At 51.6% G+C, this 25310-nt stretch overlaps 2 protein-coding genes across 9 annotated transcripts in view; one reads left to right on the forward strand and one right to left on the reverse strand.

Annotated features, from left to right (window-relative positions):
• The window catches only part of NHSL2 (NHS like 2), a 263702-nt gene that overhangs the window by 227274 nt on the left and 11118 nt on the right, over positions 1–25310 (forward strand). For 3 of the 8 annotated variants that reach the window (XM_032331457.1, XM_032331458.1, XM_032331459.1), the window contains 5 exons: positions 14589–14744; positions 17800–17927; positions 18233–18428; positions 20124–20255; positions 21461–23788. In XM_032331457.1, the coding sequence (XP_032187348.1) occupies positions 14589–14744; positions 17800–17927; positions 18233–18428; positions 20124–20255; positions 21461–23788 (2940 nt within the window). Of the gene's footprint in view, positions 1–14588; positions 14745–16334; positions 17928–18232; positions 18429–20123; positions 20256–21460; positions 23794–25310 lie in introns of those variants that run through there. The other 5 variants (XM_032331464.1, XM_032331465.1, XM_032331460.1 and 2 more) reach the window with 4 other exon arrangements.
• On the reverse strand, positions 9603–14408 carry RTL5 (retrotransposon Gag like 5). The gene is made up of 2 exons (XM_032331466.1): positions 10656–14408; positions 9603–10202 (listed from the first exon to the last, which is right to left on the reverse strand). The coding sequence occupies exon 1, from the start codon at positions 14003–14005 to the stop codon at positions 12314–12316; it is 1692 nt and encodes a 563-aa protein (XP_032187357.1). The 5' UTR covers positions 14006–14408; the 3' UTR covers positions 9603–10202; positions 10656–12313.

Raw genomic sequence — 25310 nt, forward strand, 5'->3', positions numbered from 1 at the left:
TATTTATTTGACAGAGAGAGATCACAAGTAGGCAGAGAGGCAGGTATAGAGAGAGAGAGGAGGAAGCAGGCTCCCTGCTGAGCAGAGAGCCCGATGCAGGACTCTATCCCAGGACCCTGAGATCATGACCTGAGCCGAAGGCAGTGGCTTAACCCACTGAGCCACCCAGGCGCCCCAATTTTGTTAAATTTTGATGAGTTCCAATTTATCTATTATTTTCTTTTGTTGCTTGTGCTATTAGTGTCATATCGATGAAATCATTGCCTAATTTGGGGTCTCAAAGATTTACATGTATATTTCCTTCTAAGTTTTATAATTTTAGCTGTCATGTATAAGTCTTTGATCCATTTTGAGTTTAATTTTGTATGAGTGTGAATAAATTTCAACTTCATTCTTTTGTGTGGGGAAATCCAGTTGTCCTAGCACTACTTGTTGAAAAGACAGTTCTTTCTTCTTTGAATGGATTTGATACCCTTGTCAAAAACCAATGTGTAAGTTTATTTCTGGACTCTCAATTGTGTTTCATTGATCTATATGTCCATCCTTATGCTATTAACACACCAGTTGGATTACTGTAGTCTGTATAACTTTATTTATTTATTTATTTATTTATTTTTAAAGATTTTATTTATTTATTTGACAGAGAGAGAGGGAGATCACAAGTAGGCAGAAAGGCAGGCAGAGAGAGAGGGAAGCAGGCTCACTGCTGAGCAGAGAGCCCTAAGTGGGGCTTGATCCCAGGACCCTGGGATCATGACCTGAGCCGAAGGCAAAGGTTTAACCCACTCAGCCACCCAGGTGCTCCTGTATAACTTTATTTAAAGATTTTATTTATTTATTTGACAGACAGAGATCACAAGTAGGCAGAGAGGCAGGCAGAAAGAGAGTGGGGGAAGCAGGCTCCCCACTGAGCAGAGAGCCCTAAGTGGGGCTTGATCTCAGGACCCTGGGATCATGACCTGAGCTGAAGGCAAAGGCTTTAACCTACCGAGCCACCCAGGCACCCCAAGTTCCATCTGTATAACATTTTGAAATCAGGAAGTGTGGGAGTCCTCCAACTTTGTTCTTTTTCAAGATTATTTTGGCCATCCTGGGCCCCTTGGATTTCATATAAATTTTGGTATCAGCTTGTCAATTTCTACAAAGCATCTAGCTGGACTTCTGATAGGGATTTTATTGACTCTGTGGATCATTTGGGGGAGTATTGCCATCTTAACAATATTAAGTATTTCCACCCATGAAAATGAGATATCTTTCCACTTGTTTCAGTCTTCCTTAATCTCTTTCAACATGTTTTGTAAGTTTTCAGTGTATGAGTCTTGTACCACTTTTGTTTAATTTATTCTAAGTGTTTTATTCTTTTGATGATATCTTAAATAATTTTCCTAATTTATTTCAGATTGTTTATTGCAAATGTATAGCAATAAAAATTTTTATATTGTGGGTTGGCTGTGTGGCACAGTCGCTTTTAAGTGTCTGACTCTTGGCTTTAGCTCAGGCTGTGATCTAAGTACGGTGAGATCAAGCCCTGCATGGGGATCCATGCTCAGCATGGAGTCTGCTTGTGACTCTCTCTCTCCCTCTCCCTCTGCCCCAGCCCCCTGTGCTCGCTCTCTCTCTCTCAAATAAATAAATAAAATCATAAAAAATTTATATTGACTTCATATCCTGTAACCTTGTTGAACACAGTTATTAACTCTGTCTTCTAGCAGATTCTTTAGGATTTCTATATGTAAGATCATGTCATCTGTGCAGATAATTTATTTCTTTCTTTGCAATCTTCCCAATGCCTTCTAATTCTTTTTCTTATCAAGTTGCTCTAGCTATAACATCCAGTACCATATTGAGTAGAAGTGGTGAGAGTGGACACCCTTGTCTTATTCCTGATTTTGGAGGGGAAGAGCTTCTAGGGTTTCACCATTATGATGCTATTGTGGGTTTTTCATAGATGCTTTTTGTCAGTTTGAGGAAGTTCCTTTCTATTACTAATGTGTTGACTGTTCTGGTTTTTTTTTTTCATTTTTATCATAAAAGGGTGTTGGATTTTGTCAAATTGCTTTTCTCTGTCTATTGAGGTAATTATGTTTCTGTTTTTTATTGTACTGATATGCTGTATTTCATCAATTGATTTTCAGATGTTACAAGTTTGCTTTCCTGGGATAAATCATATTGGCCATGGTTTATGATCTTCTTTATCTATTGCTAGATTTGGTTTGCTAGTGTTTTGTTGAAGAATTTTGTAGTCATATTTATAAGAGATATTGGTCTGTAGTTTTCATTTCCTGTGATGTTTTTGTCCAGTTTGGGTATCAGGGTAACATTGACCTCATCATGAGTTGAGAAGTAAGTGTTAGACTATGAATGAGTTTGTGAAGAATTGATGTTAATTCTTCTTTCAGTGTTTGGTAGAATTCACAAAAGAAGTCATATGTATCTGAACTTTTCTTTGAAGGTAGCTTTTTTTTTAGATTTTATTTATTTATTGAGAGAGAGAGTGAGCAGTCACAAGACAGTCACAAGTAGACTCCACGCTGAGTATGGAGCCCTACAGGGGCCACGATCTCACGACCCTGGGATCACGACCTGAGCTGAAATCAAGAGTCAGAGGCTTAACCGACTGAACTACCCAGGTACCCTTCTTTGTGGGTAGTTTCTTTTTCTAAGATTTTGTTTATTTGAGAGAGAGTATGAGAGAGAGATCATGAGCAGGGGGGAAGGGCAGAGGGAGAAGCAGACTCCTTACTGAGCAGGGACCCTGGGATCATGACCTGAGCTGAAGGCAGCTACTTAACTGACTGAGCCACTCCAGGAACATTTTGTGGGTAGTTTTGATTACTAATTCAAGCTCTTTACTTATTATAGATTTATTTGGAATTTCTATTTATTCTTCAGGCATTTTCTTTTTTTTTTAATAAAGATTTATTTATTTATTTGATAGAGAGAGAAAGATCACAAGTAGGCAGAAGGCAGGCAGAGAGAGGGGGAAGCAGGCTCCCCGCTGAGCAGAGAGCCCGATGTGGGGCTCGATCCCAGGACCCTGAGATCACGACCTGAGCTGAAGGCAGAGGCTTAACCCACTGAGCCACCCAGGCATCCCTCTTCAGGCATTTTCAATAGTTGTCGTCTTTCTAGAAATGTATGCATTTCATCTAAGTTACATAATTTGTCGTACAGTTGTTCATAGTTATTCTTTAAAATCCTTTAGATTTCCAGTTTGACTGTAATGTCCCCTCTGTCATTTCCGATTTTAGTAGCTGAGGTCTTCTTTCCTTTATTCTTAGTCAATCTGGCTACCCAAAGATCTTTTGTATCTTCATTTGGTCCTCAGTCTCCTTCTGCCTTGACCAACTGAAGAACATACTCATATTTTATAGTAAATTTAAGTCCTCTTCACATTCCAGTATATGGAGCTCTCAGCCTGCCCCCTGTCCCCAAAGTCCCCAATACTGTTCTATTCCCTTGAATAACTGAGGTAGATTCTTTTTTTTTTTTTAAACTGGCTTCTTTATTAGCCAATGGCTGTAGTTCATAAGGCTATCATAATTTGACCCTCTCACTTTGGAAAATGAGCTACAGCCTTTTAGTGCACATGGCCATTGACCAAGTGTTGCTAATTGCTGAGTACATATCAGGGCCCAGGGAAGAGAAGGCAGCAGACCCTGGCCGGCGGGGACCCCCAAGCAAGGTACTGTGAGTAGGCTTGGGGCCTGGTTTTTCTGAACAGTGCTCTCGTCGAGTCTTGAATGGGAATAGAAGCAAGTTAAAAAGGCGAAGCCTACTGCTGTTCTGACCATTTGTCTCCTTGGCCACAGCGCCCAGGACTGTGCTGCCGTGGTTGGCGTGGACTCAGCTGACAGGTGGCAAAGTCAGGAAGTCAGGGGGGAAAAAAGCATTTGGTATTTTGGGAAAGTGTCAATTCTGACTGTTGTTCTGGTATTCACAGCAGTTCGTTGTTTTTCCCCTTCCTCTCTGTGAGCCCTAAAGCCTGGCTGGGATGCTAGGGCAAAAGAATCCATGAGCTCAGAAAATGTCTTGGAGCTTATTAAATAGCTACTGAAAGATTATTTCCAGTCTAATGAGATATCTGTGTGTGCAAGTGGGTCCACATCATAAAATGGAACAAAACCCACCAAGATTTCACTGGTAAGGAAGTGGCCACAGATCAAGTCTTCGGGATGAGTGTGTGGTGGGCTTTAAACTCAAACCAAGTGTGACAGCCTTGGCCCCACCCTGGGCTGCTGATTCAGGACCAAGAGGAAAAGGGAGCTGCCAGACTTCATGATTTCTGTAAACACTTCTTGGAAGAGAAACCACACATTGTCTTTCTGACAGCCTGCAGCTTCTCCTCATGACTGACAGTCCAGGCATTATTTTTTCTCTGACATCCGAGGGCAGGGCTCCTTAACTTGAGCTCCGTGCCCCTCAAAGAGCCACGTGGAGAGAATTTAGGGGACATCTATGAACTCGGATGGGAAAACTATTTGATCTTTTCTTCCCCCATTAAGCTCAAACGGAAATTTAGCATTTCCTCAAATTTGGAGTGTGGGCAACAAGCCATAATAGTACTAGCATTATCTGTTACTTTAGTGCCGATAGAAATCACAAACATCATGTCACATTACAGTCATATCTCCAAAAAAAGCTATTTATGCTCGTCATCTCTTCGAAACTTCTACCTCTAGCCATGCCACTAACTCTTGTGATTTGATGCCTTATTAAAGCAGTCGTATAGCTCAACCACAATTTCTTAAAAACATTTTAGAACTGTTTCAGTATGATTGGTTTCCTTTGTAATTCCATGTATTTTATTTTATGCACCTGAACACATTCTCCTGAGAAGCGGCTTCACCAAACTGCTGAGAGAGATCATTGACTTGAAAGAGATTAAGGCCCCTGCCCTGGATCTTGGTGCTCTCCTGCTCTGCTGGCCTCGTATTACTGGAGGGCTCATAGCACTTGCATGCTAGTGCTATGGCATTGTGCAAGTTAGACTATCCATGCCATTTCTTTTTTTTCTTTAATTATTATTTATTTATTTGAGAGAGAGAGAGAGTGCACGAGCGCATGATCAGGGAAGGGGGTCAGTGGGAGAGGGAGAAGCAGGCTTCCCGCTGAGCCGAGCAGGGCCCAATCCCAGGCCCCAATCCCAGGCCCCTGGCATGATGATCTCAGCTGAAGGAAGACACTTGACCGACTGAGACATCCAGGCGCCCCCATTTCCAAGCCATTTCTTAACCCGCCAAATGGGGACTAAGAACACTACCTACTTTAGATGGTTGTTGTAATCATTCAGTGAGATAATAAGTAGAAAGCACTTAGTGCCCAAGAAGTAGTAAGTGCTAATAAGTATTAGCAATTTTTATTGTTGTTGGTTCATATCAATTATTTTGCCAGTGTATACTATTAGTATCTCTAATTTCAGAAAATGGAAATGGGAAATGAGGTGAAATAACCAACCCAAGGATATCCAACAAGGAAGTGGCAGAGCCAGGGTTCAAAGGCAGATCTGTGTGATCCTCAAGGCCAGTGGAGGCTCCTCTCCACCACACCGCTGAGAGGGAGCGAGATGGGGGCCACCAATAGGTGGTCAGTTGGGAATGAACAACAAGCTTTGCAAACACTTGCTTTCTCTTACTCAACTCGTTCCAACTGTCCACACATCCAGCTTGATTGGGATGCGGGGGAACACAGTGCTTGCCTACCCTCAGCCCTCAGCCAGAACTCTCCTAAGAGACCAGTACTCCTTCCAAAGTCTACCGCCAAGGTAGCCCCCACTTGCAAGGGGGATGAGTGCATGTTCTCACACTAAACAGCAAGCAGCCTCGCAGTAACAAATCTACTTGGGATCGTGAACCAGCCTCCACTCCCAGCTGGAACTTGAGCTTCACAGAAGGGTCTTGGGCAGGGAGGCAAGGGAAGGCTCAGAAGGGCAAGAGTTTGTCTGGGAAGCGAAGGCAGCTTTGTGGCAGAAGTGGGCTTTGAGCTGAGAAGATAGCCAGTTGGAGTGGGGCCAGGAGTGCTGATGAATTCTTAAGGCAGAGAGTATACAGCGTGCAAAGGCCCAGAGGCATGAAAGGGCCTGGTACATAAGGAAAGAAGAGAGTGTAACTCAGGATGTCTGGGGTTTGAACTGAATGTAAGAGGGAAGAATGATGGCATGGGTAGTTTACGACCAAGCAATGAAGAGTGTCAGAATCAGATCCCCAAGTCTTCTAATAGAGGAAGGAGATCCCTTGAAAAGTTTTTGAATAGGAGCATCAGGACCAGATTTGTGTGTTCAAAGAACCATGCCCACCCACCCCTGAAGTGTATGGGAAGGTGGATTGATTAGAAGGGGATAGAGACTACTAGAAGTTGGTGAGACTGGCTGGGAGGCTACCTCAGTAATCCAGGTGAGAGATGAGGAGAGGCTGCACTGTGGGAAAGAAGTCTGGAACTTCTGGACATTCTCTCTGGCTCTTGTGTCCATGGTTAAGTGGTGAGAAACAGGTAGAACTGCAATTGCTGGGGGCACTTGCCCTCCTCAAGTTTGGTTTGTGTGTTTGTTGGGGGGGAGGTGTCTCATGAAACAGGGCTTCCTTAGAACAGAGGACAATTGCCATGAATTCACACTCTGACACCTTCCCCTTGAGCCTCTTTCTCCTGTTAACAGCCCACAGCAAGAGCAAAATAAAAAGTCAGGACCCTACTTTCTGGCACCGCTGTCTCAGGGGAGTCGCTGAGGTGAGGCCTCTTCTCCCCACCCCCACCCCCGTTTGGGGTGACAGGCAGGAAGGGGAGAGAGGACTTCAGGAGCAAGTCAGAGCCTGCGCTCTGTCAAAGGAAATATCCACCCTCGCGGAGCTTTTCAGCAGACTGTTTCCTTCCAAGTAGGTCTCACTGTTACCATGACAACTGAGATCCCTGGGCTTTGTGTTTCTGTGTCTATTGAATCCCCGGGGAGAAGTGGCCTGCTGAGCTTTCTCTCCTCTCCTCAGGATACAGGAAGTGCTAGCCAGAGGTGGAGCCTCCCAGCCCCATTTAGGGGGTAATCTCTTGCTTCCTTAATGCCTGTCATACCTGGGGAGAGGCCAAGGCTCCACACGAGTCAGTTCTGGTGGTCAATGTTAAAGGCTTAGGCTCCAGTGAACCAGATTTCTCAAGGCTGGAATTCTGCATCCATCCTACAGCACATCTCTTTCAAATGTGCAGTCTGAGGTCACCTGAGTGACTTAGTGGGTAGAGCGTCTGGTTTCGGCTCAGGTCATGATCCCAGGGTCCTGGGATCAAGCCCCGCATCGGGGGCTCTCTGCTCTCCCCTTCCTCCTGTTTGTGCGCTCCTTCTCTCTCTCTCAAATAAACAAATAAAATCTTTAAAAAAAAATACAATCTCCAGAAGGGCAAGCTCACACCAGACCATGGCACACGCTGGGGGACTGTTGCACAAATATTTCGTGATCACTTACTATGGGCTAGTACGGGATCTCCAGGCTGGTTTCTGCTCCAGGGAGCTCTGAGAGAAGGCTCAAAACCAAACTGGCCATTAAATGTTGCCTGGGATAGTTGTCCCCAAGGCTCTTTTCTGCAGGAGGCTAGGCATTAACATTACATTAACATTGCCTAGGGAGCTTTTTAGAAACAGAAATTCCTAGAGATTCTGATTCCATCACTGAGGGCATGAGTGAGTGGAGGGTAGAGGTGAAGAGTTCTGGGTATCCAGCGCTGGAGCTCACAGTCCAAGTCAAATGAGTGACCTTGAGCTGCCATTTCATCATAGAATGAATGATGGAACAGTGGGGCCTGCTTTACAGGCAGCAAGATGCTCTCTGCCTTCTTCCACACCTTGGCAACAGGGTTTTTAAAAATTTTAATCCAGCAGCCCATTTATTCACTCAAGCTATGCATCAAGCTAGGTTTGAGATCCTACTGTGTACCCAGACTTGTGCTGGGCACAAGGGACCCCTCAGTCACTAGACAAATGAGGAAGCTGTGGCCTGAATAGGAATGGGATTCATGCAAGTCCCAAAATGAGTCCGTGGCAGGGCCGATAAGGAATCCTGGGCTCTTTCCCCTACACTCACAGGGCTTGTGGCTGCAGGGGTATGGAGCAAGTCTTCCCCTATTCTTATTTCCCCCCACCTGCTCTGATGGGCCACGACACAATCTGGGCTCACCTATCCCTACTTGTGATGGCATGAGAAATTCTGGGGGTGCTAGAGACCTTATCTGGCCCGCTGAGGCAGAATGGGCAGCCCCAGGGCTGACTGAGGCAGCCCAGGGTGCCACAGCCCTGTCTCTCCCCCAGAAGGGGCAGTCAGCCACACACTCACACATACTGCCTTATACTCAGCACCTTACTCTGCAGAACTTACCCTGCTGGGCAGAGCTCGCCACCCAGCTGGTTCTCGCAGAGGCCCCCTAGAGACAGTGCCCCTCATGCATAGATCTGGCTGCTTTGGCAAAAGACCCAGTGTCCAGTCAGGTTGAGACCTGAGCTCCTCAGCAGGCTTCCTTGGAATCAGCATGGCGTTATTAGAGGTGAGAGGGTGTGGTTTTGGGAGTCACCGAGGCCCAAGTCCCTGCATGGAACCTAATATCGCTGAGATTCAGATCCTTCAGCTCTCAAAGAAGACACATTAACCTGCTGTACTGGCTTGTGGGAATGAAATGAGATTTGTTGTCGAAAGTGCCTGCTACATGCTGGTTCCTCGCTCCCTCCATGCCTTCCTCTGTCTTAAAGGGGCGAAGCAGATGGGCTTCTGAAACAGGGCTTTGTTTCTCACTGTGCTCTGAAAGCAGGGGAGGCCGTGGGACCGAGGGAGTGGAGGCAAAGAGCTCTGACTAATGGGCGGCTGTGGAGCTGTGGGAAGGCCACTAGCCCCTATAAACCTTGGGCCTGTGACTGCCCCCCTCTAAGCCTTTGTTCCCTCATCTGTAGGAGGAAAAGACAGCAGTTGTGAGGTACCCGGTGTTAACACTGGTACCTGGGAGGGGACTTAGTAAACATTACCACCCACTGTCCCAGGGCTGGGTGTGGGGGAATTCCAATTCATAACTGGGAAACCTTAGCAAATCCAAGAAGGGGATTCAGTTTCTTCTGACCCCCAAGTCTTGGAGGAGCAGTGAAATCTTGCTGGGAGGGAGGGTCTGTGTGTGAACTGCTCTGGGCAAGCGGATTCAAGAATCGGCAGCCGCCAGCCCGGTTATGTCCGGTAGCACCACCTAGTGCCCCAAAGTGGAAGGGCCCTCCCGCCTCACTGGCCCTGGCCTCCCACCCTCCCTTCAATGTCGCACGCCTGTGTGTGCGTGCGTGCGTGTGTGTGCGTGTGTGTGCTGGCGGCCAGGAGAGGTGCCATTATAGGATGATAGGACCAGGGGAGAACTAATGCTATTTTTCAAGATAACTAGTCTTTTTACCTCCCTCCCTCCCAACAACTGCCATCCCCAAGTGCGTAGGACTCTCTGCAGGTCCCTGGGGCCTGGCTGGGCCTTAGCTTCCTCATCTGAAGACTGCAAGGCTTCGGGCTAGGGTTGATTCAGGCAAGGTGCCTGGGAAATGATCTCTGATGCCTACTAAGTGCCCGCCTATGTCTGTTTGCTCAATAATCCGGAGAGACACGGTCTTTACACACCCTTTATATTTTTATTGAGGAGAAAGCTTTAGCATACAGAACAATTTCTTATCTTCACAACACAGTAATGCAACAATAACACAATAACGATAACACATTTGTTTCAAACGGGTTTCCTCCCGAGTCTCTGGGAATCCTTGGGCTGCCTTTGTACCCCTGCATGCATTTCCCTCCCCACCCCCACCCCCCACCCCACCCTTCTTTCAACCCAAGAAAGCACCCAAAGCCCATAGTTCCTCTTACAGCTCTTGTGGCTGTTACGTCACAACAAATATTAAAGATCTAGGAAAGGTGGGGGAAGAGGGTCAAAGGGAAGCCCAAGCCCCCCTGCCACCAAAGGGCCAGAAACCAGCTCACTGCTCATCAGCTCTTTCCCTGGCTGAGGCTACAGGGGCTCAGGGTGAGAGGCACCACGGGAACAGCAGGGCCTATGCCGAAAGGGTCCCTGGAGGTAGGGGTGCAAGGCACCTGTCCTTTGCACTTCTCCGGCAGGGATGCAGGCAGCAGGCCCAGCGCATCAACTGTCAGCAAACAGGATCCACAGCCTTAGAAGGATAGCCGTTCCCATTCTGGAACTCTCTGAGGAAATAGCTGAAAAACAGACAAAATTTTCTTTACACGGTTGTTGACTCCTATACTGGCAGGAATGGAGAAAACCAGGCAATTAAAAAGTCCAACAAATTAGGAGACTGCTTAAATAAATTATTCAGTATGCATGACTGCATAGGTGGCAGCCATTTTAAATCCTGCTGATCAAGAGCTTACAGCATGATCTCAGCTTTGAAAAGACAGAGGGAGAACATGCTAGAAAGGCATCAAAGTGTTAACAGCACTTGCGTTCGTGTGGCCAGATTCTGAATGCCTGGGGGTGTTCGGTCCTTAACAGTTTTCTCTATTTTCCAAAATTTCTGTTATGATTATCTGTTACTTTTCTCCTTGAAGGAGAGGGAAGCCTTTTTAAAAGGCAGCAACAGGTTCTAGGAACCCGGCTCCCTGAATTCCCCAGGCTGCCAAGGGTGTTATAAAGCAAAAAGGGCTTCTTACCTCCTACTGACGAATAGAGACCTCACCAGAAACCAGCCGGAGGACTGGGTTTCTCTGTGACTCCTCTTCCTCCAGCTCCTTCCGCTTGTCTCCAGGCTCAAAATCTTAAGGCTGTGCTGAGGTTCTATGTCAGACTCCAGTGAGGAACAGAGGCATAATTTACTCTGTTTTCTTCCCTCCGGCCACAGACACTGTGGCTGCACTCGCCCAGCTGCCAGGCACTACGCACGAAGCTCAGTGCTAAGGGCAGTTCAGGCCAGCAGTGGATCTGGCTGGCATTCTGGGCCCAGAGTGACATAGTATTTATTTTTCGCTGCTGAAGCAGTGTTTTCTGGACCCAAGAGAAGCAGCAGGATTCTTGGGGGGGGGGGGTGCTGGGTTTGTACCCAGAAGTCCTAGGAGTTACTAGGAGGCAGTCACCCTCTTAAGCCTCATTGTCTACTCAAAGCCCGGCACCTGGCCATGGCTTGGCCCCCATGTGAGAAACAGGAGGACGTCCCAGCTGCAAGGCTGGAGACAGAACCTTCCTCTCTCCTCTCAGAACCAAGGAATCCTTGAAGTCGAAGTTAAAGAGCAGGCCTCAGGCCCTCTCTCTCTTTGGCAGTCCAGGAAAGAAAGGCCAGTTGGGCCTCCTCTGGTACCTCAAGGATGGCGAGTCTCCTGCAAAGACCTTTGGCTGGGGGCTGTAGTCCAAGGCCTGGTCGGGGAAGGAGACCACTGTCCCTAAGGAAAGAGTCACTCCCTACAATTTCAAGCTGAGTTGTTGCTGCTGCTTCGTCCTCCTCCTCCTTCCATCCTCCTCTCCCCACTCCTCCCCCGCCCCTCCTCCACCCTTTGGGCAACATGGAGAGAAGAGTTAGAGCCTGTAACCTTGGGCTCTGTCTCCTGGGGATGCCTAGGAAGGCAGTGTGGTAAGAGGAGAGGGTCCCAGACTTGGTGAGTGGGTCCAAGGGCCCTGATACAGGAGTCTGTAGGGAGGAGGAACCAGCTTGCTGGGTCAGTCAAGAGCAGATCTCGGCCATGTTGTCCATTTGACATATGGTTTTGCGCATGCTCACTGGGCTGGATGTAGGGTTCTCTTCAGGGCCCTTCTGCTGGACGGGGGACTTGAAGCCAGCATCGTCTTTTCGTACATCTCTTGATACCATCCTGCTCTCCTTCAGTTATATTGTAAGTGGCCTCAGTGGCTTTAGGAGTTCGCTATGGCCTGTCCTTTAGCTCATGGGGGCAGTTCAGTGAGGCATTGGGTGAAGTCCTGGTGAGCCAGTCCGAGGATAAAACCGTAGAACACAGGGTGAATAAACGCAGGAGAGGTGAGGGTTAGGAACAACTAGAGGGGTATTACAAGAGGGTGACCAGTTCTTTTATGGGAACAGGCCCAGAACCCTGCTCTCTAGCTTGTTGCAAGACTGAGCAGAGTGTGCTCCAAGAGGAAAGCTATTGGTGACCCCTTCTTTCTCAGGTGGCCTTGCTTGGACACGGGTCCCTCTCTGGTCATGGCTGCAAGACGATCTGGAGTTCTGCAGGTCTTCTGTGGGCTCTACAGGTCTGGAACTCCCTCAAGTACTGGTCAGCAAATAGGGCAGGTGTGGCAGCGATAGCAGGGGCAGGGGACGCTGTCGAAGGGTGTGTTCTGCGCGGCGAGCTCGCCCTGGCGCTCACACGCGAATTCGGCCACGTGCGGCCCGGTGACCCCCCTGTCGGGGAGTGAGGCGGAACAGCACGGGCGGGCGTCTTCGAATTTGGCGTTGCCCCAGGCGACCTGCGCGGCGAATCAGCGGGGGCGAGCTGTAGAACGGCGAATTAGTGCCTGGAAGGCCCTCCAGAAGCGGGACGCGGTTCTGGTTCCTCCTCCGGCTGGGCTGAATGATGGGAGGCGATGCGTCTAGGAAATTCTCATGGTAGTAGCCAGTGGTCTGAGATGAAGCATGAGCGACAGTCGGCTCCATCTCCATCATCTCATCCAGGTCATCGTCTTGGGTCTCATCCTCGGACTCCGGTTCCGGCTCCTGGTCCCCATCCTGGTCGGCGTCGGGGTCTGGCTGCGGGACCGGGCACACAAAATCACCCTTATTCTCTTCATCCTTGACTGTCTCCACGTCCACCTCCTCGTCCACATCCACCTCCTCGTCCTCGTCGTCCTCCTCCTCTTCCTTCTCTTCCAGTTTCTTCCTCATCTCCTCCATCTGCTTCTTCCGCATCTCTTCCTGCTTCTTCCTCCTCTCCTCCTCCTCCCTTGTCTCCTCCTGAACAGCTCTCACGCGCCTCCGCTGCTCCCTGTCGTAAAGCCTGCGCTTGCGTGTCTCTTCATCTTCGTCACTGTGGAAATCTTCATCATCAGTGTCTGCGTTGGGGTCCGCAGCGAAAGGGAAGAAGATGTTGCGGACCCCGGGGAGTGGGATTGGCTTGGGCACGCGCACTTTTCTTTCTATTTCCACGCATTCGAGAATCAGCTCGTCCAGGTCGGCCATTTCAGTTGACCATAAGAGCTCCTTGCGGAAGAATTCCGACAGGCCTTTAAGGAATTGGTTTTGAAGGCGGCAGTCATCCCAAGACAAGAACTGGGCCAGGAACTGAAAAGCATCTGCATAGCTGCCTAGGGTACAGTGCCCCTGCTTGAGCTTGCGGATGGCCTTTTTAGCCACGCTTGGGGGGATGGGGCCGCAGAATTCCTTGCGGATCTCATCCAGGAAGCGTGGGAAGTTGGCACGCAGGGGGCTTCCCTCCCGAGTGACAGAGATGGCCCAGTTCTTGGCTTGGCCAGCGAAAAAGGTGATCAGAAAGGCCACCCGCTCAGCGCCCCCGGGGAAATGATCCTCGTGGTCCGCTATAAAGGTCTCTAGCTTCATCAGGAACTCGGCCAGGTAGACCGGGTCGCCCGAGAAGGGCTCTAACTCCGGCCGCTCCAGAGGCGGCAGAGGAGGCTGCGCGGGCTGCTCCTTGGCTGGGGGCGGGGGCAGCGCCGGCGGGGGCGGAATAGCCCGCGGGGGAGGGTCGACGGGCGCGTCTGAGGTACCGCAATCTTGGATCACGCTAATCAACAGCTCGTCAGAGGCGTACTCGGGCTCTGCGCGAGGGGGAGGCCAACACAGGAAAGGCAGATCCCCCTCGGGAACTGCGTCGATCTCGCTGAGCGGGAAGTCAAAGTTCTCCTCGGCAAGGACGGGCACCACCGGCACTGGCCAGCGGATGTAGCTCGACACATTGCCCCGCAAGGAATTAACCTCGGCTAGGGCTCTGCCGAGCTGAAGGCCCAAATTGGCATTCTCCCCGCGAAGGGCATTTAATTCTTCTCGCAGGGCCACGTTCGCCATGCGCAGGCTGTTTAGATTTCCTGCGGCCTCGGACATTAGGAGTAGCTCAGGGGCCCTAGGTCTGAGGGCGGGGGCGCGGGTGGGGGTGGGGAGCTGGAGGCCGCTACAGGAGGCTGAAATGCCGCGGTGGGGCGCGTGCGGGGGGAGGGGACCGAAGTGTCGCGGCTGGGCGCGGGAGAGGCCGAGCCACACCCACTGGGGCGAGCACGGAGGGTGGGCGCTCGGGCCGGAGGGCCCAGCGGCTCAGCCCGGGGCGCTTTACCTCGTCCCGGTGATCAGAGAGGGCGGGCGGCGGCGGGAGCCGGGAGGCGCTGAGGACGCGGGCGGTAGGCAGCAGGCTGCAGGAGGCAGGCAGCAGGCGGCAGGCGGCGGCGGGGCGGGCGGAGGCTGGCGGAGCGGGAGGGAGTGGACTGCGGCAGGATCTGTCGAGGAAAAATCTTGCGGCTGGCGAGTCCCCGCCTTTTAAACGCAGCCTCGCACCGCCCCCCCCGCCCCCGGCAGGGCGGGGCTTAGGGAACCGCGGGCGCCCACTGGCCACCGCGCGCCGCCCCCCCCCCGGCCCCTCACACCCCCCCCTGGCCCCCCGCCTGCGCCTCTCACTGACTCTCTCCTTCCCTAGCTGCAGCTAACTCGGGTCGGGAAAATGCGACAGCGACTGCCCACTCGAGGTCGTCATGGCGACAGCCAGTGAACGTGTTCCTCTCCTCGGGCAGGCCCCCGAGTGTAGAGGAGCTGCTTCGAGAGGCGCAGCTCAATCTCCAGAGCCTGTTGCAAGGTACTGAGAGGGAGGGGGGCTGCGGCCGGAGCCCACAGGCGAGATGCGCAGCGGCTGGAGGGAGGCGAAGAAGAAAGAGGACAGGGACCAGCAAGAGGAAAAAAAAAAAGAGAGAGAGAGAGAGAACAGTTTAAACCCCACTGAAAAACAAAAAACCACACATATCTCCCCATCTTTTTACCTTCCAGACTAAATGATTCGAGAGGACTCAATTTCTCGGGCTGTTTACTCGCCACCACTCCCCCCACTCCACCCCCACCCCTTTATTTTTTGGTTCAGGAGGCCACGAGGGAGAAAAGGGAAGAGGCAGAAGCAGGGCAGTGGTCAAGCCACTTACAAAGGGAGCCGGGGGAGAAGTTCCCACAGGGTGGGCTCACAGACCTTCTAGACCCTCTCTTGCCATGTTGCCCATGCCTTTGGAATCCTGGCACCCAAGGACAATGGAGGCATCTGCAGGGTCTCTCCCCCTCGGGGCTTCACCCATTCTGCTCTTGCCACAACCTGTCCATGTGTCTCCTGGGGAGCAACTGCCTCATGAGAGTAAGCCCGACTTTCAGTTGGTTGAGCTTGAGCGACCAACTGTTGATCTCAGAGCAGGTCTTGATCTCAGAATTGTGGGTTCAGTCCCTGCGTTGGGTTCCATGTTGGGCGTGAAGCCTACTTTAAAAAAAAAAAAAGGAAGCCCGATACACAGCACCCAGAGGTCTCCTCATCCCCAATTTGCAGCCCAGTGTCTTTGGAGTATACAGAGGAGCATGCTGTACAAAAAGCTGGGTCCACATGACCTGGACAAACAGCCCGGTCATGGTGCCTGAGCAGTCAGACTGGGTGCACTGGGCAGAGTGAGAAAATCCAATCTCTGAAATCAGACAGAGCTAGAATCTCACTCCCATCCCTCACCTAACTAGCTGTGGGACATTATGCAGATTACCTAAAGCTTCCAATGAATCAGTCATCTTTAAAGTGAGATTCCAGTTTCCCATGTGGTACACAGTTTTGTGAGAATTAAAAATGGTATGTCACTTGCTCAGTAAGAGTATCTTGCAGCTGGAGAGACCCCGATAAGATGCACTGTCAACTCCCAATACGTGTCCTTTGGAACACAGGCTTAGCTGGGCACTGTATTAAAGTTAACACCAAAGAGAGAACAGTGTGGTCACTGATAGCACCTTACAATGTGAAAACCATACACATTGAACGGAGGGATTAAGCCAACGTAAGTGGCAAAGAGATTAAAACTCAGTGCTGTGAAAGAGACAACTGGGGTTTTACAGTACCTGGACAGAGGTTACAAGGGCCATGCATATGTCAAAATTCACTGAGCTGAGCACTGAAGTTGTTTGTACACCTTACTGTAGGTAAGTTATATCTCCATGAAGTAATGAATACAAATAAAATCTCAGTTGTAGTCACAAACTCCATAGCCTACTCCAGGCACTCGCTGTCCCACTGAGGCCTCTCTTCCAGACCCAGAAACCCTTCCTCCATGTCTTCCAACTTCCAGTCCTTACACTTTCTTCACAGTTCTCTTCTTGCCTCATTCAAAACGCTTTAACACTAGTTCTACACTTTGCTCATTCCCTTCACCAGTGTTCCTGCGAACCACCTTGGGCCATCCAGCTCCAGAGGACTTATATAGTTCTGAACTGCTTTTTCTATCATTGTTCATTCATTAACTCATTCACCTACTGGTACTGGGCTTATCGTCCGTCCACCTAACCCAACCGACCAAGCTTCTCGACAGAGAGAATCACATCTCTTAGTACCCTCGTGTTTCCAGAAGCACCCGGCAAAGAGCTGGATTCCCCAAGAGGTGCTCAGTAGGCATTTGTTGAGTGAACACTAAGTGCGAAAAGAAGTCTTGTCAGCTCTCGTTTACCCATACCAATGAAGGTCAACTCTTATGGAGAGTAGAAAATGGTAGCTGGGCCACCCAACTGGACTCTAGCCCAAACCCTCGCCTCCCTTGCCAGGGCAGTGGTAACCTTAGAGAAGCAAGATTTCAAAAGACACCACGAGACTTGTGTTCAGATAAGAGAGGAGCTGCCATGCGGAAAAGGAGTCAGTGTGCTCTATGTTGCCACCATGGGCAGATTTGGGACCAGTGGGTGGAGGAAACATGGAGGGAGGCAGATTTCACCTCGAGATAAGGAAGAGCTTTCCTGCCACAGCCCCAACTGTCCTTGGATGGAATGAGCTGCCTTGGGAGGACGGCAGCTCCCCTGTGGAGGCTGAAGAAGCATCTAAAAGGGCTATTGAGGAGGAGCTCTGAGCCCAGAATGGGGTGGTGAACCAGAGGACTTTTGAGGCCCCTCAGCCTCCAAGTTTCTATGAGTCTTAAAGTCTTTGTTCAGATGAGCAGAGAGCCCCACCCCCGTTGGTTCTTTGCTCTCTCGTGTTCTTCATCTACTCATCGAACTCATCACTTCAGTGAAGGCCATTCAAACCTTGTGCATCCCTCTTATTCGCTGGCGATGCCCCTCAACTTCTCCTTCCTTCTCTGCCACTACCTCTGCCTTCCCTCTCCCTCACCTAAGCTCCCCTGGACCTGACAACCACCCACAGTGGGACGAAGGTGCAGGGAACCAGGCCCTCGGAAGCTCAGCTGAGAGTTCTTGAGACCCAAGGGAGCACTGCATGCTGGACTTCCCAGTGCAGATTTCTTCATGCTTCCGACAGGTCTTTTCCCTGGTAGGCCTGCAGAAACCCTGAGGAGCTGCAGGGCTTCAGAGAGAGGATAAAGGACCAAGAGGTGTCTGCACCCTGAGCCTCTCCTCCAAGTCAAGCACCTAAGGTGGGGACCATCAAGACACAGGCTTGGTCACAGAACCAGCGCAACTCGACTCTACCAACTTTTCTCCTCAGCCCTTGTAGTCCTGGAGAGTAGGCATTTTTCCGTTTCCGAAGCCAAAGGCTCGGACACCAGGCCAAACCACAAAGAAACAAGGCAAGTCAGGCCGGGCAGCTAGAGCAGGAGCCCCAGCTTGCGGTCCTCTCCCAGCCCAGTGCTTGGCCGTGGCCCCCTAGAGTGTGTATCCACTGTGCTATTTTTCAGAAGAATATGAGGAACAGTACTCGGAGGCCAGACTTCTGGGGCAGACCTTCCGCTCTGCTGATGAGGCCCCTGAGCCCACTCCTAGCCCAAGGCCTCAGGCGGGCAGGCGTCTGGAGTTTGTATCGATGGTGAGTTGCCTCTTCCCCCACTTGTGAGAGCCAGCAGGGCAGAGCTCTCTCTGCGCTCATTAATGGGGGACCTCGAGCCGTGCACCTTACCCACCGGAAGCTGCTGCTCACCTCTCCTCACCAGCACAGCTACCCTGAGGCCCTGCCGAGAGGGGCCCTAACCAGCAGGTGTCTGACCTGGCATCCCGTCCACACTTCCCTGCCTCCCAGACGAAGCCTCTGACCACCCTGTCTAGATAGCCATCCCATGGGCATGGCTCATCTCGTCGGGAGCACACCCTTCCCATCACCTTCTTTCCCAACAGCCTACAAAATGGCAGCTGAGCGAGGATGAGACCACCACCCAGGGTGTGAGGGCTCCTGAGGCCTCCCTGAGCCTGTTGACCACAGCCGACAAGCAAGCTGCCTGGAATAGCCCCTCCCCTCTGCCCATCCTAGAGGAAAAGCGGTGGCTTCAGCCTTGCTCCACGCACTCTGACATTGTGCCCATCAACATCTCCGGTAGAGTCGATCAGCACCACCTCCGTTTGCTTCCCTCCATGCCAACTACAGACCATCCTCTCCAAATGCACTGGGACTGGGGGAGGGAGCAAGACTTTTCTCTGCTGCTGGCTCACCCTGAACTGTCAAGGTCATGGCTCTCGCGGGAAGAGGGGGGCAATGGAGGCATGCAGGCGAGGGGGGCTCTGGCTGCTCTTTCTTCACTCTCTCCTGGCACTGCCACACTAACCGAGCCCATTTGATAGCAAATTCCTCTTAACAGAAAACGCTAGGACTCTGTGAATGCGTGTGCTCTTTGGAATGTCCATGGGAATTTCAAGTTTGTGAGTTAGGTTTGGTTTGGCAAGAGAGAACTTCTTGTGCCGGAGGCAAGGTTTGGAGCACACAGATAGGAGTCGGAGTGGAAGTGGGAGGTTTGTGGTGCTGGCATTCAAAGAGAGGCTCCCACCTGGGCCACAGAGCCAGGGCCTCGGGGCACGTTCAGTAGCCACTTGGTCTGCCAGGGAGGTGGGAATCTTCACCTTGTGCAGCAAGTGTTTGAGAAGCGAAGTAATGGAAAGAGACCAAGGCAAATGCGGCTGACCTGGCTGTGGCTTTGGGAGCCCAGGGCACCCTAGACCATGCCCATTATTAACTCATGTTCTACACTCCACCAGCTGTACGTGGAAGAGGAGGAGGGTCAGTCATGTCAGAAGGAGCTAGGGCCAATGACCTGATGACGGGAAGCCCTCCTAACTTGATGGGACCAGAGGCCCCCTGGAAGCCAGCACTGGTCCGTGGTATGCTGGAGAAAGCTGCTGAAGGCCATGAGGGCAGGTCTGGCTCCGTGTGGTAGCACTCCATGAATATGGGGTCATCGGGTACCCCCGGCATCCTCTTGGCAGGCAAATCAGAGGCAGAACCCAGAGCCTAGGGAGATGCGCCAAGGGGAGTGAAGGTCTGGAAGAGAGACTCATGAAGGGAAGGTGGGCACTTTGTCTCTCAACTTCCACCTCACTCTCAATGAGCCTGGCCCTGAGTTTTGCCCGCAGAGCCGCTTGCTGGGGGCAGGGTGGATAGTGGGTACAAATGCAGCCATGGGGCTGAGAGGGCAGGGTCTGGTGAGCCCGCTGCCGCAGCGGAATGAGGGACAACATGGAGGGCAGGGGGTGGGTGGGGAGCAGTATGCCTCACCCCACCCTTGCCCCAGCAATTCCCCTGGAGAAAAGACTGACCCCGGGTTTCAGGAGAAATAGATCTCAATCACTACACAGGAGTGAACATTGATAAGATGTGATCAGGTGACTGGAGGACAGCCTATCGGGCAGCTTCCTGGCTGGTGGGGGGCGAGTGGGGCAGCTTTTTGGAGGCCCTGTCCTTACTGGCCCATACAAAGGCTTTCTTTGAGAAACGATTACAATCAAGCAACATCTAGTCTCAACCTTTCTCTACACCTGTGGTTCTCACCCCGGGCTGTACATCTAAATGATCAGTCACCCGGGAAGTTCCAGAAAAATGCTCCTGCCGGGGCCCTACAGCCAGAGATTTAAGTGTCCTTGATGAGGTTGAGGTCCGAGGGTTTCAAAAGCTGCTCAGTTGGTTCTCTGTTCATGCTCATTGCTACTGCCATCACCCCTCCTGTGTGCCTCAGACCGATTTCCACTGCGCTGTAAACAGAAACCAGGATGCACCCAAGTGTCTTTATTTTGGCTACAGGGCAGCAGTTTGATAAACATGCAAGTTTGCGACACTCGTTGTTTAACACAGAGACAGCCGTGAACCCCAAATCCACCCTGAGGCGGAGGCGGACAATTATTGGATTCTCTAACTTTTCCCAGCGAGACCAAGGTGACCCCATCACAGCTGATGCCCCAGACCTTTCCACTTTTCCCTTCCACCAGCCCTGCCACCCAGGAGTAATTCAGTGGGGGGGGGGGGATTGGGGGCTTTGGATGTCCTAAAAAAAAATGCAGATGTGGTAATTAAGGATAACCAAGGGCCCTTTGTCAAGGGCATCAACTGAGTATGGAAAACAGGCCTCCCAGGCTGGTAAATTCATTTTGTTATTGCCTCCCATTCTACATGGAATAGAGGCACATGTGTCAGGTTTAGGCAGATGGATCAAGGCAGGAACCACTGCAAAAAGCATTCTCTTAACAGAGCATTACTACCACTAAATGGAAGCCAGCCAAGGGGTGTAGACCAGAGAGATATGGATGCAAGTCCCGGCCTCTCCACTTAATAAAACTATGAGGCCTTGTCCAATCTTCAAAACCCCTCTGAGCTTCAGCGCCTTCGTCTGTAAAGTAATACCAAGCTGGCGGAGCCGTCACGCAGATTAGAGTTGTTACATGTAATCGGCCTGCTGTGTGCCTGCTACATGGTGGGTGTCGAGCAAATGGCGGCTGCTCTTATACATTTATTATAGTCATAGGAGCAGCAATGATGTGACAGTAATGATTGTTGTAGATGAGAACATCTTTGGGGACTTTGGACATCACAGTGGTTTCCCCGCATCTGTGGTCACCCTAACTCTTTTGTATAGGGGTAAAGCTAGAAAGTGCCAGGTGCCAAAAATGCAACCAGGCTCTGAACTTGCCAGCTGTGGCCTACTCCAGGTTCATTGCCAGGGCTGCAAGTCCCACACGCTGTCCTTTGGCAGTTCTACAGCCCCTACTCTCGTCTCAGGAGAGAGTGAGCACTGAGATCTGGGACAGTTGGTGAGCCTGGGCCGAAAGCTCCGGGGGGTGGGGGAAAGCCCCAGGTATCCCCACACGCCATTTGAGCTCCCAAAAGGAATAATTAAAGCCAGCAAGGCCTTGGCAGGATCCTGGATAATTCAAGGGCAGGCACCCCGTGACTCACTGTGTGTGGTGATGGGCAAGGACCCAACTTCCCCAGCATCCTCATGTAGGGAGAGGAAGAACCAAGGAATCCCGACGAAGCTGTTGGCAGATGCTTCTTGGCAAAGCCTTGGTGCTCCTGTCTCGAGAGGACGACCTCAAGGGGGATCCCCGGCGGCAGGACTCACCCTCTGTGTTTACCTTCTCCAGGTCACAGCAGCAGGCTGGCAGGCGGCGTGGCCGGTGCCACCACCTCGGACATCAGGCCCAGTCATTCTGCCCCAGAAGGTGTGCATGGAAGAGTTGCAGTCGGCCAGGAAGCTCAGTTCCCAAATCTCACCTCTCCAGTACTAAGGAGTCCTTCTAGTGAGCCGGAAGAACCTCTCCAGGTGTGCAGTGCCACAAACCGCCCTGGCATGGAGAGCGTGGGAATGGTGTACAGCGTCCCCAGTTCTTGCAACGGGCCGACAGAATCGACGTTCTCTGCTTCCTGGAAGGGAGATACTCTTACCTACATGACTCCAAGCACCGCCAGCCAGAGCAGTCGAGTCGGCGAACATGGAAGAAATCCTTCCTCAGGCAATGCTTGGGTCTCTCTGCACTCGCTTCCCCCTTCGGTTCCTAAGGAGGCCACTGCCCTCTTGGTCACTCGTGATAACCCTGCAGGATGCAGTGGGTCGGCTGTCTACTCCGAGCACCCTTCTCAACGACAGCAAGCGTCTGAGCGACCCTCCAAGATGGGTCTTCTCACTAGTGGTACCTCGAGGCTGGAGATGGGCCCACCAGGGGCCAGCAGGTTCCGGGAGCGGTCGCTGTCTGTGCCCACAGACTCAGGCACTGTGGAGGTGGCCTACGAAGAGGAACAGAAGGCCAGCGAGGCTTGTGCCCTGCCTTGTGTCGGTACGAGTTCTGAGGGCAGTAACAGTGCCGACAACATCGCCTCCCTCAGTGCCCAGCAGGAGACCCAGCACAGAAGGCAGAGATCCAAGAGTATCTCGCTCAAGAAGGCCAAGAAGAAGCCTTCCCCACCCATGCGCAGCGTCTCGCTGGTCAAAGATGAGCTGGCCCTCTTGCCAGAAGGTGGGTCAGCACTGCCCAAGGACCAGAGGCCCAGGAGCCTCTGCCTCTCCTTGGAACACCAAGGACGTCACTTGTCCCACCCTGATGCTCAGGGTCACCCAGCTGTGCCAACTTTCAAAGATCCGGAAGGTCCACAATTCTCCCACCACTGGTATCTCACTGACTGGAAGTGTGGTGACACCTACCAGTCCTTGTCTAGCTCCAGCACCGCCACTGGCACCACAGTCATCGAGTGCAGCCAAGTTCAGGGCAGCTCAGAGTCTCTCGCCTCCCCTTCCACGTCCAGAGCCACAACACCATCTCAGCTCTCCATCGAGGTAGAGGCCAGGGAAGTATCCTCCCCTGGAAGGCCCACTGGGCTGATGTCACCCTCCAGTGGCTACTCCAGCCAGTCAGAGACCCCGACGCCCACTGTGTCCCTGTCCTTGACCCTGGGCCACCTGCCGCCTCTGAGTGGCGGCGTCCGGGTGCGTCCAGTGGTCCCTGAGAGGAAGTCGTCACTCCCCGCAACCTCGCCGATGGAGAAAATGTCCAAGTCACGGCTGTCGTTTGACCTGCCACTCACCTCTTCGACCAACCTGGATCTGTCTGGGATGAGCATCTCCATCAGAGGCAAAACCAAGGTGAGCCGGCATCACTCAGATACGAATTTTGGGGCCAAGCTGGCCCAGAAGACGAGCCCCAACCAGCCTGTTATGCCTATGGTCACTCAGTCGGACCTCCGTTCCGTGCGTCTGAGGTCTGTCAGCAAGTCTGAGCTGGAAGATGACGTGGAGAGCCCTGACTATGCTGAGGACCCAGCCACGGAAGTCTTCACCTTGCCCGAGAGGAAGATGAAACCTCCCATAGCTGAGAAGCCCCCGGTGGCCCGAAGGCCTCCGAGCTTGGTCCATAAGCCACCATCTGTCCCCGAGGAGTGCCCACTCATCTCGCCAACCTTGGCTATGACTTCCAAGAGCTCAGCTCAACCCATGGGGCCACTCCCTCCAGACATCTACACGGTGGTGCGGAAACCAAAGCCCTCCAGTTTCCCCGAGGGCAAAAGCCCCAGGGAGACGCCAGCGCCCTCCTCTCTCGCTCTCACACCTTTTGCCAGTTCCTCTGGTGCTTTCTTCTCAGGAACACAGCAACTTCCCCAGGGCATGATGGAGGATGGGGGCCCCAAGGCGAGAACCCTGCCTGAAAGAATCAGCCTCCAGAGCCAGGAGGAAGTGGAGAGAAAGAAAGGCAAGATCCCGCCTCCCGTTCCCAAAAAGCCCAGCGTGCTGTATCTGCCTCTCACCTCATCCACGGCTCATATGGAGGCATACGGGGCCGAGCTGAGGCTGCCTCTCAGCCCCATCATCACCCTGCAGGAAGAGGCCAAGGGTCCCCCCACCAGTGACCACCTGCAGTCCCCTGGTGCGAGGACGACTTTACCACTGCTGGCTGAAGGTGAAAGGGAGGCCAGTCCTCTAGGTTAGTAAACTGTCTGCTGGCTTTTCCTTTCAGTCCCAGGCAAGATGAGAGTGAGCACAGAGTGCCAGAGACAGGAGCAAATGTCCCTGCCCCCAGTAATGATCCTGAGTCCCGGACAAGTGGGTCAGTATGAGGCATCTCTTGAGGGTTGGGGTTCTTCCAAAGAGACCTCGCTAGCCCTTGGGATCAGGAGTGACCCAGGAAGGGGTGGATCTCCAAGGCCCAGTTTGGGCCAGTCCACCCTGGAACCCCCAGGACTGAGAGAATACAATCAAACTAGGTCTTCGCACCCTAGGACCTTTGGAGTCCATCTGCCTGGTCAGGCGCACATCCCCTGCCCTGGGAATGAACTCTCTGCTTCACTGGACAGCACTTTTCGCTAGCCACACTCATTTCAGTTTCACGCACAGGACTCAGTACGCTCCCAGACTGCGATCCGGTGCCATTGCCGGCTTGCAGGCCTCTGAAAACAATGGCATAGGTTTCCAGCGGCACTCTTTCTTAGTGCTTTCTAGAGGAAAGGGAGCTCACTTGCTTGGATTCTTTGAGGCTGGCGCTTCCCAGGACAATAAAACTAGGCTAGATAATCTTTCTCATCCTTTTCTAAGGTCGTTGTTTCATGTCCCCTTTTTGCTTCAGTTGTGGTCAAATACACATAACTTGAAATTTACCATCTTCACCACGTTTTAAGCATTCACCTCAGTACCGTTGGGTACATTCTCGATGTTGGGCCACCATGACCGCCCTTCCTCTCCAGAGCGCTCTTCATCTTGCAACACTGAAGTCTGTACGCACTAAACAATAACTCACCACTCTTCCCTCCCCCTAGCCCCTGGCAACCATTCTTCTACTTTCTGTCTCTATGAATCTGATTCTCTCTAGGGAGCTCATGTAAGTGGAATCACATTGCACTGGTCTTTTATGGACCGCCTATTTCACTTAATAGATTGTCCTCCACACCCATCCGTGTTTCGCATCCTTTTTTGAACCCGTAACACCAAACATCAAAATCTTATCACCTTCCTGGGGCGCCTGGGTGGCTCGTCAGTTAGGCGTCCAACTCTTGGTTTCTGTTCGGGTCATGATCCTGAGAGGTCGGGGTGCTGGGATCAAGCCCCACATTGCATCATCGGGCTCCTTGCTTAGCGCAGAGTCTGCTTGTCCCCCTCTGTCTGCCTCTGTTCCTACCCCCATGCTCGCTTGCTCTCTCAGATAAATAAGTAAAATTAAAAAAAAATCTTATGACCTTTTGTAAGCTGATTTGGGCTTTCAGCACAAGTTAAATCACACAGACTATAACAGGCAAACAAGTCAAAGCCACAGGTAATTTTAGATTATGCTTTGTCAAACTCCACAGGCTGCTCTGAGATTCAGCTCGGTCCCACTCCCACCTACTGCTTGAATCATTGCTTTAGATTACTCTCAGCTTCTTGATTTTTGAAAAATGATGCATTCAAAGCAAGAGAATGCTCAGGGAACCTGGTGTAATGGAAAAGGCATGAGAAAACAAGGACCCATGCTG

The sequence above is a fragment of the Mustela erminea genome, chromosome X, assembly GCF_009829155.1.
Source record: "Mustela erminea isolate mMusErm1 chromosome X, mMusErm1.Pri, whole genome shotgun sequence".
Lineage (NCBI taxonomy): Eukaryota > Metazoa > Chordata > Mammalia > Carnivora > Mustelidae > Mustela > Mustela erminea.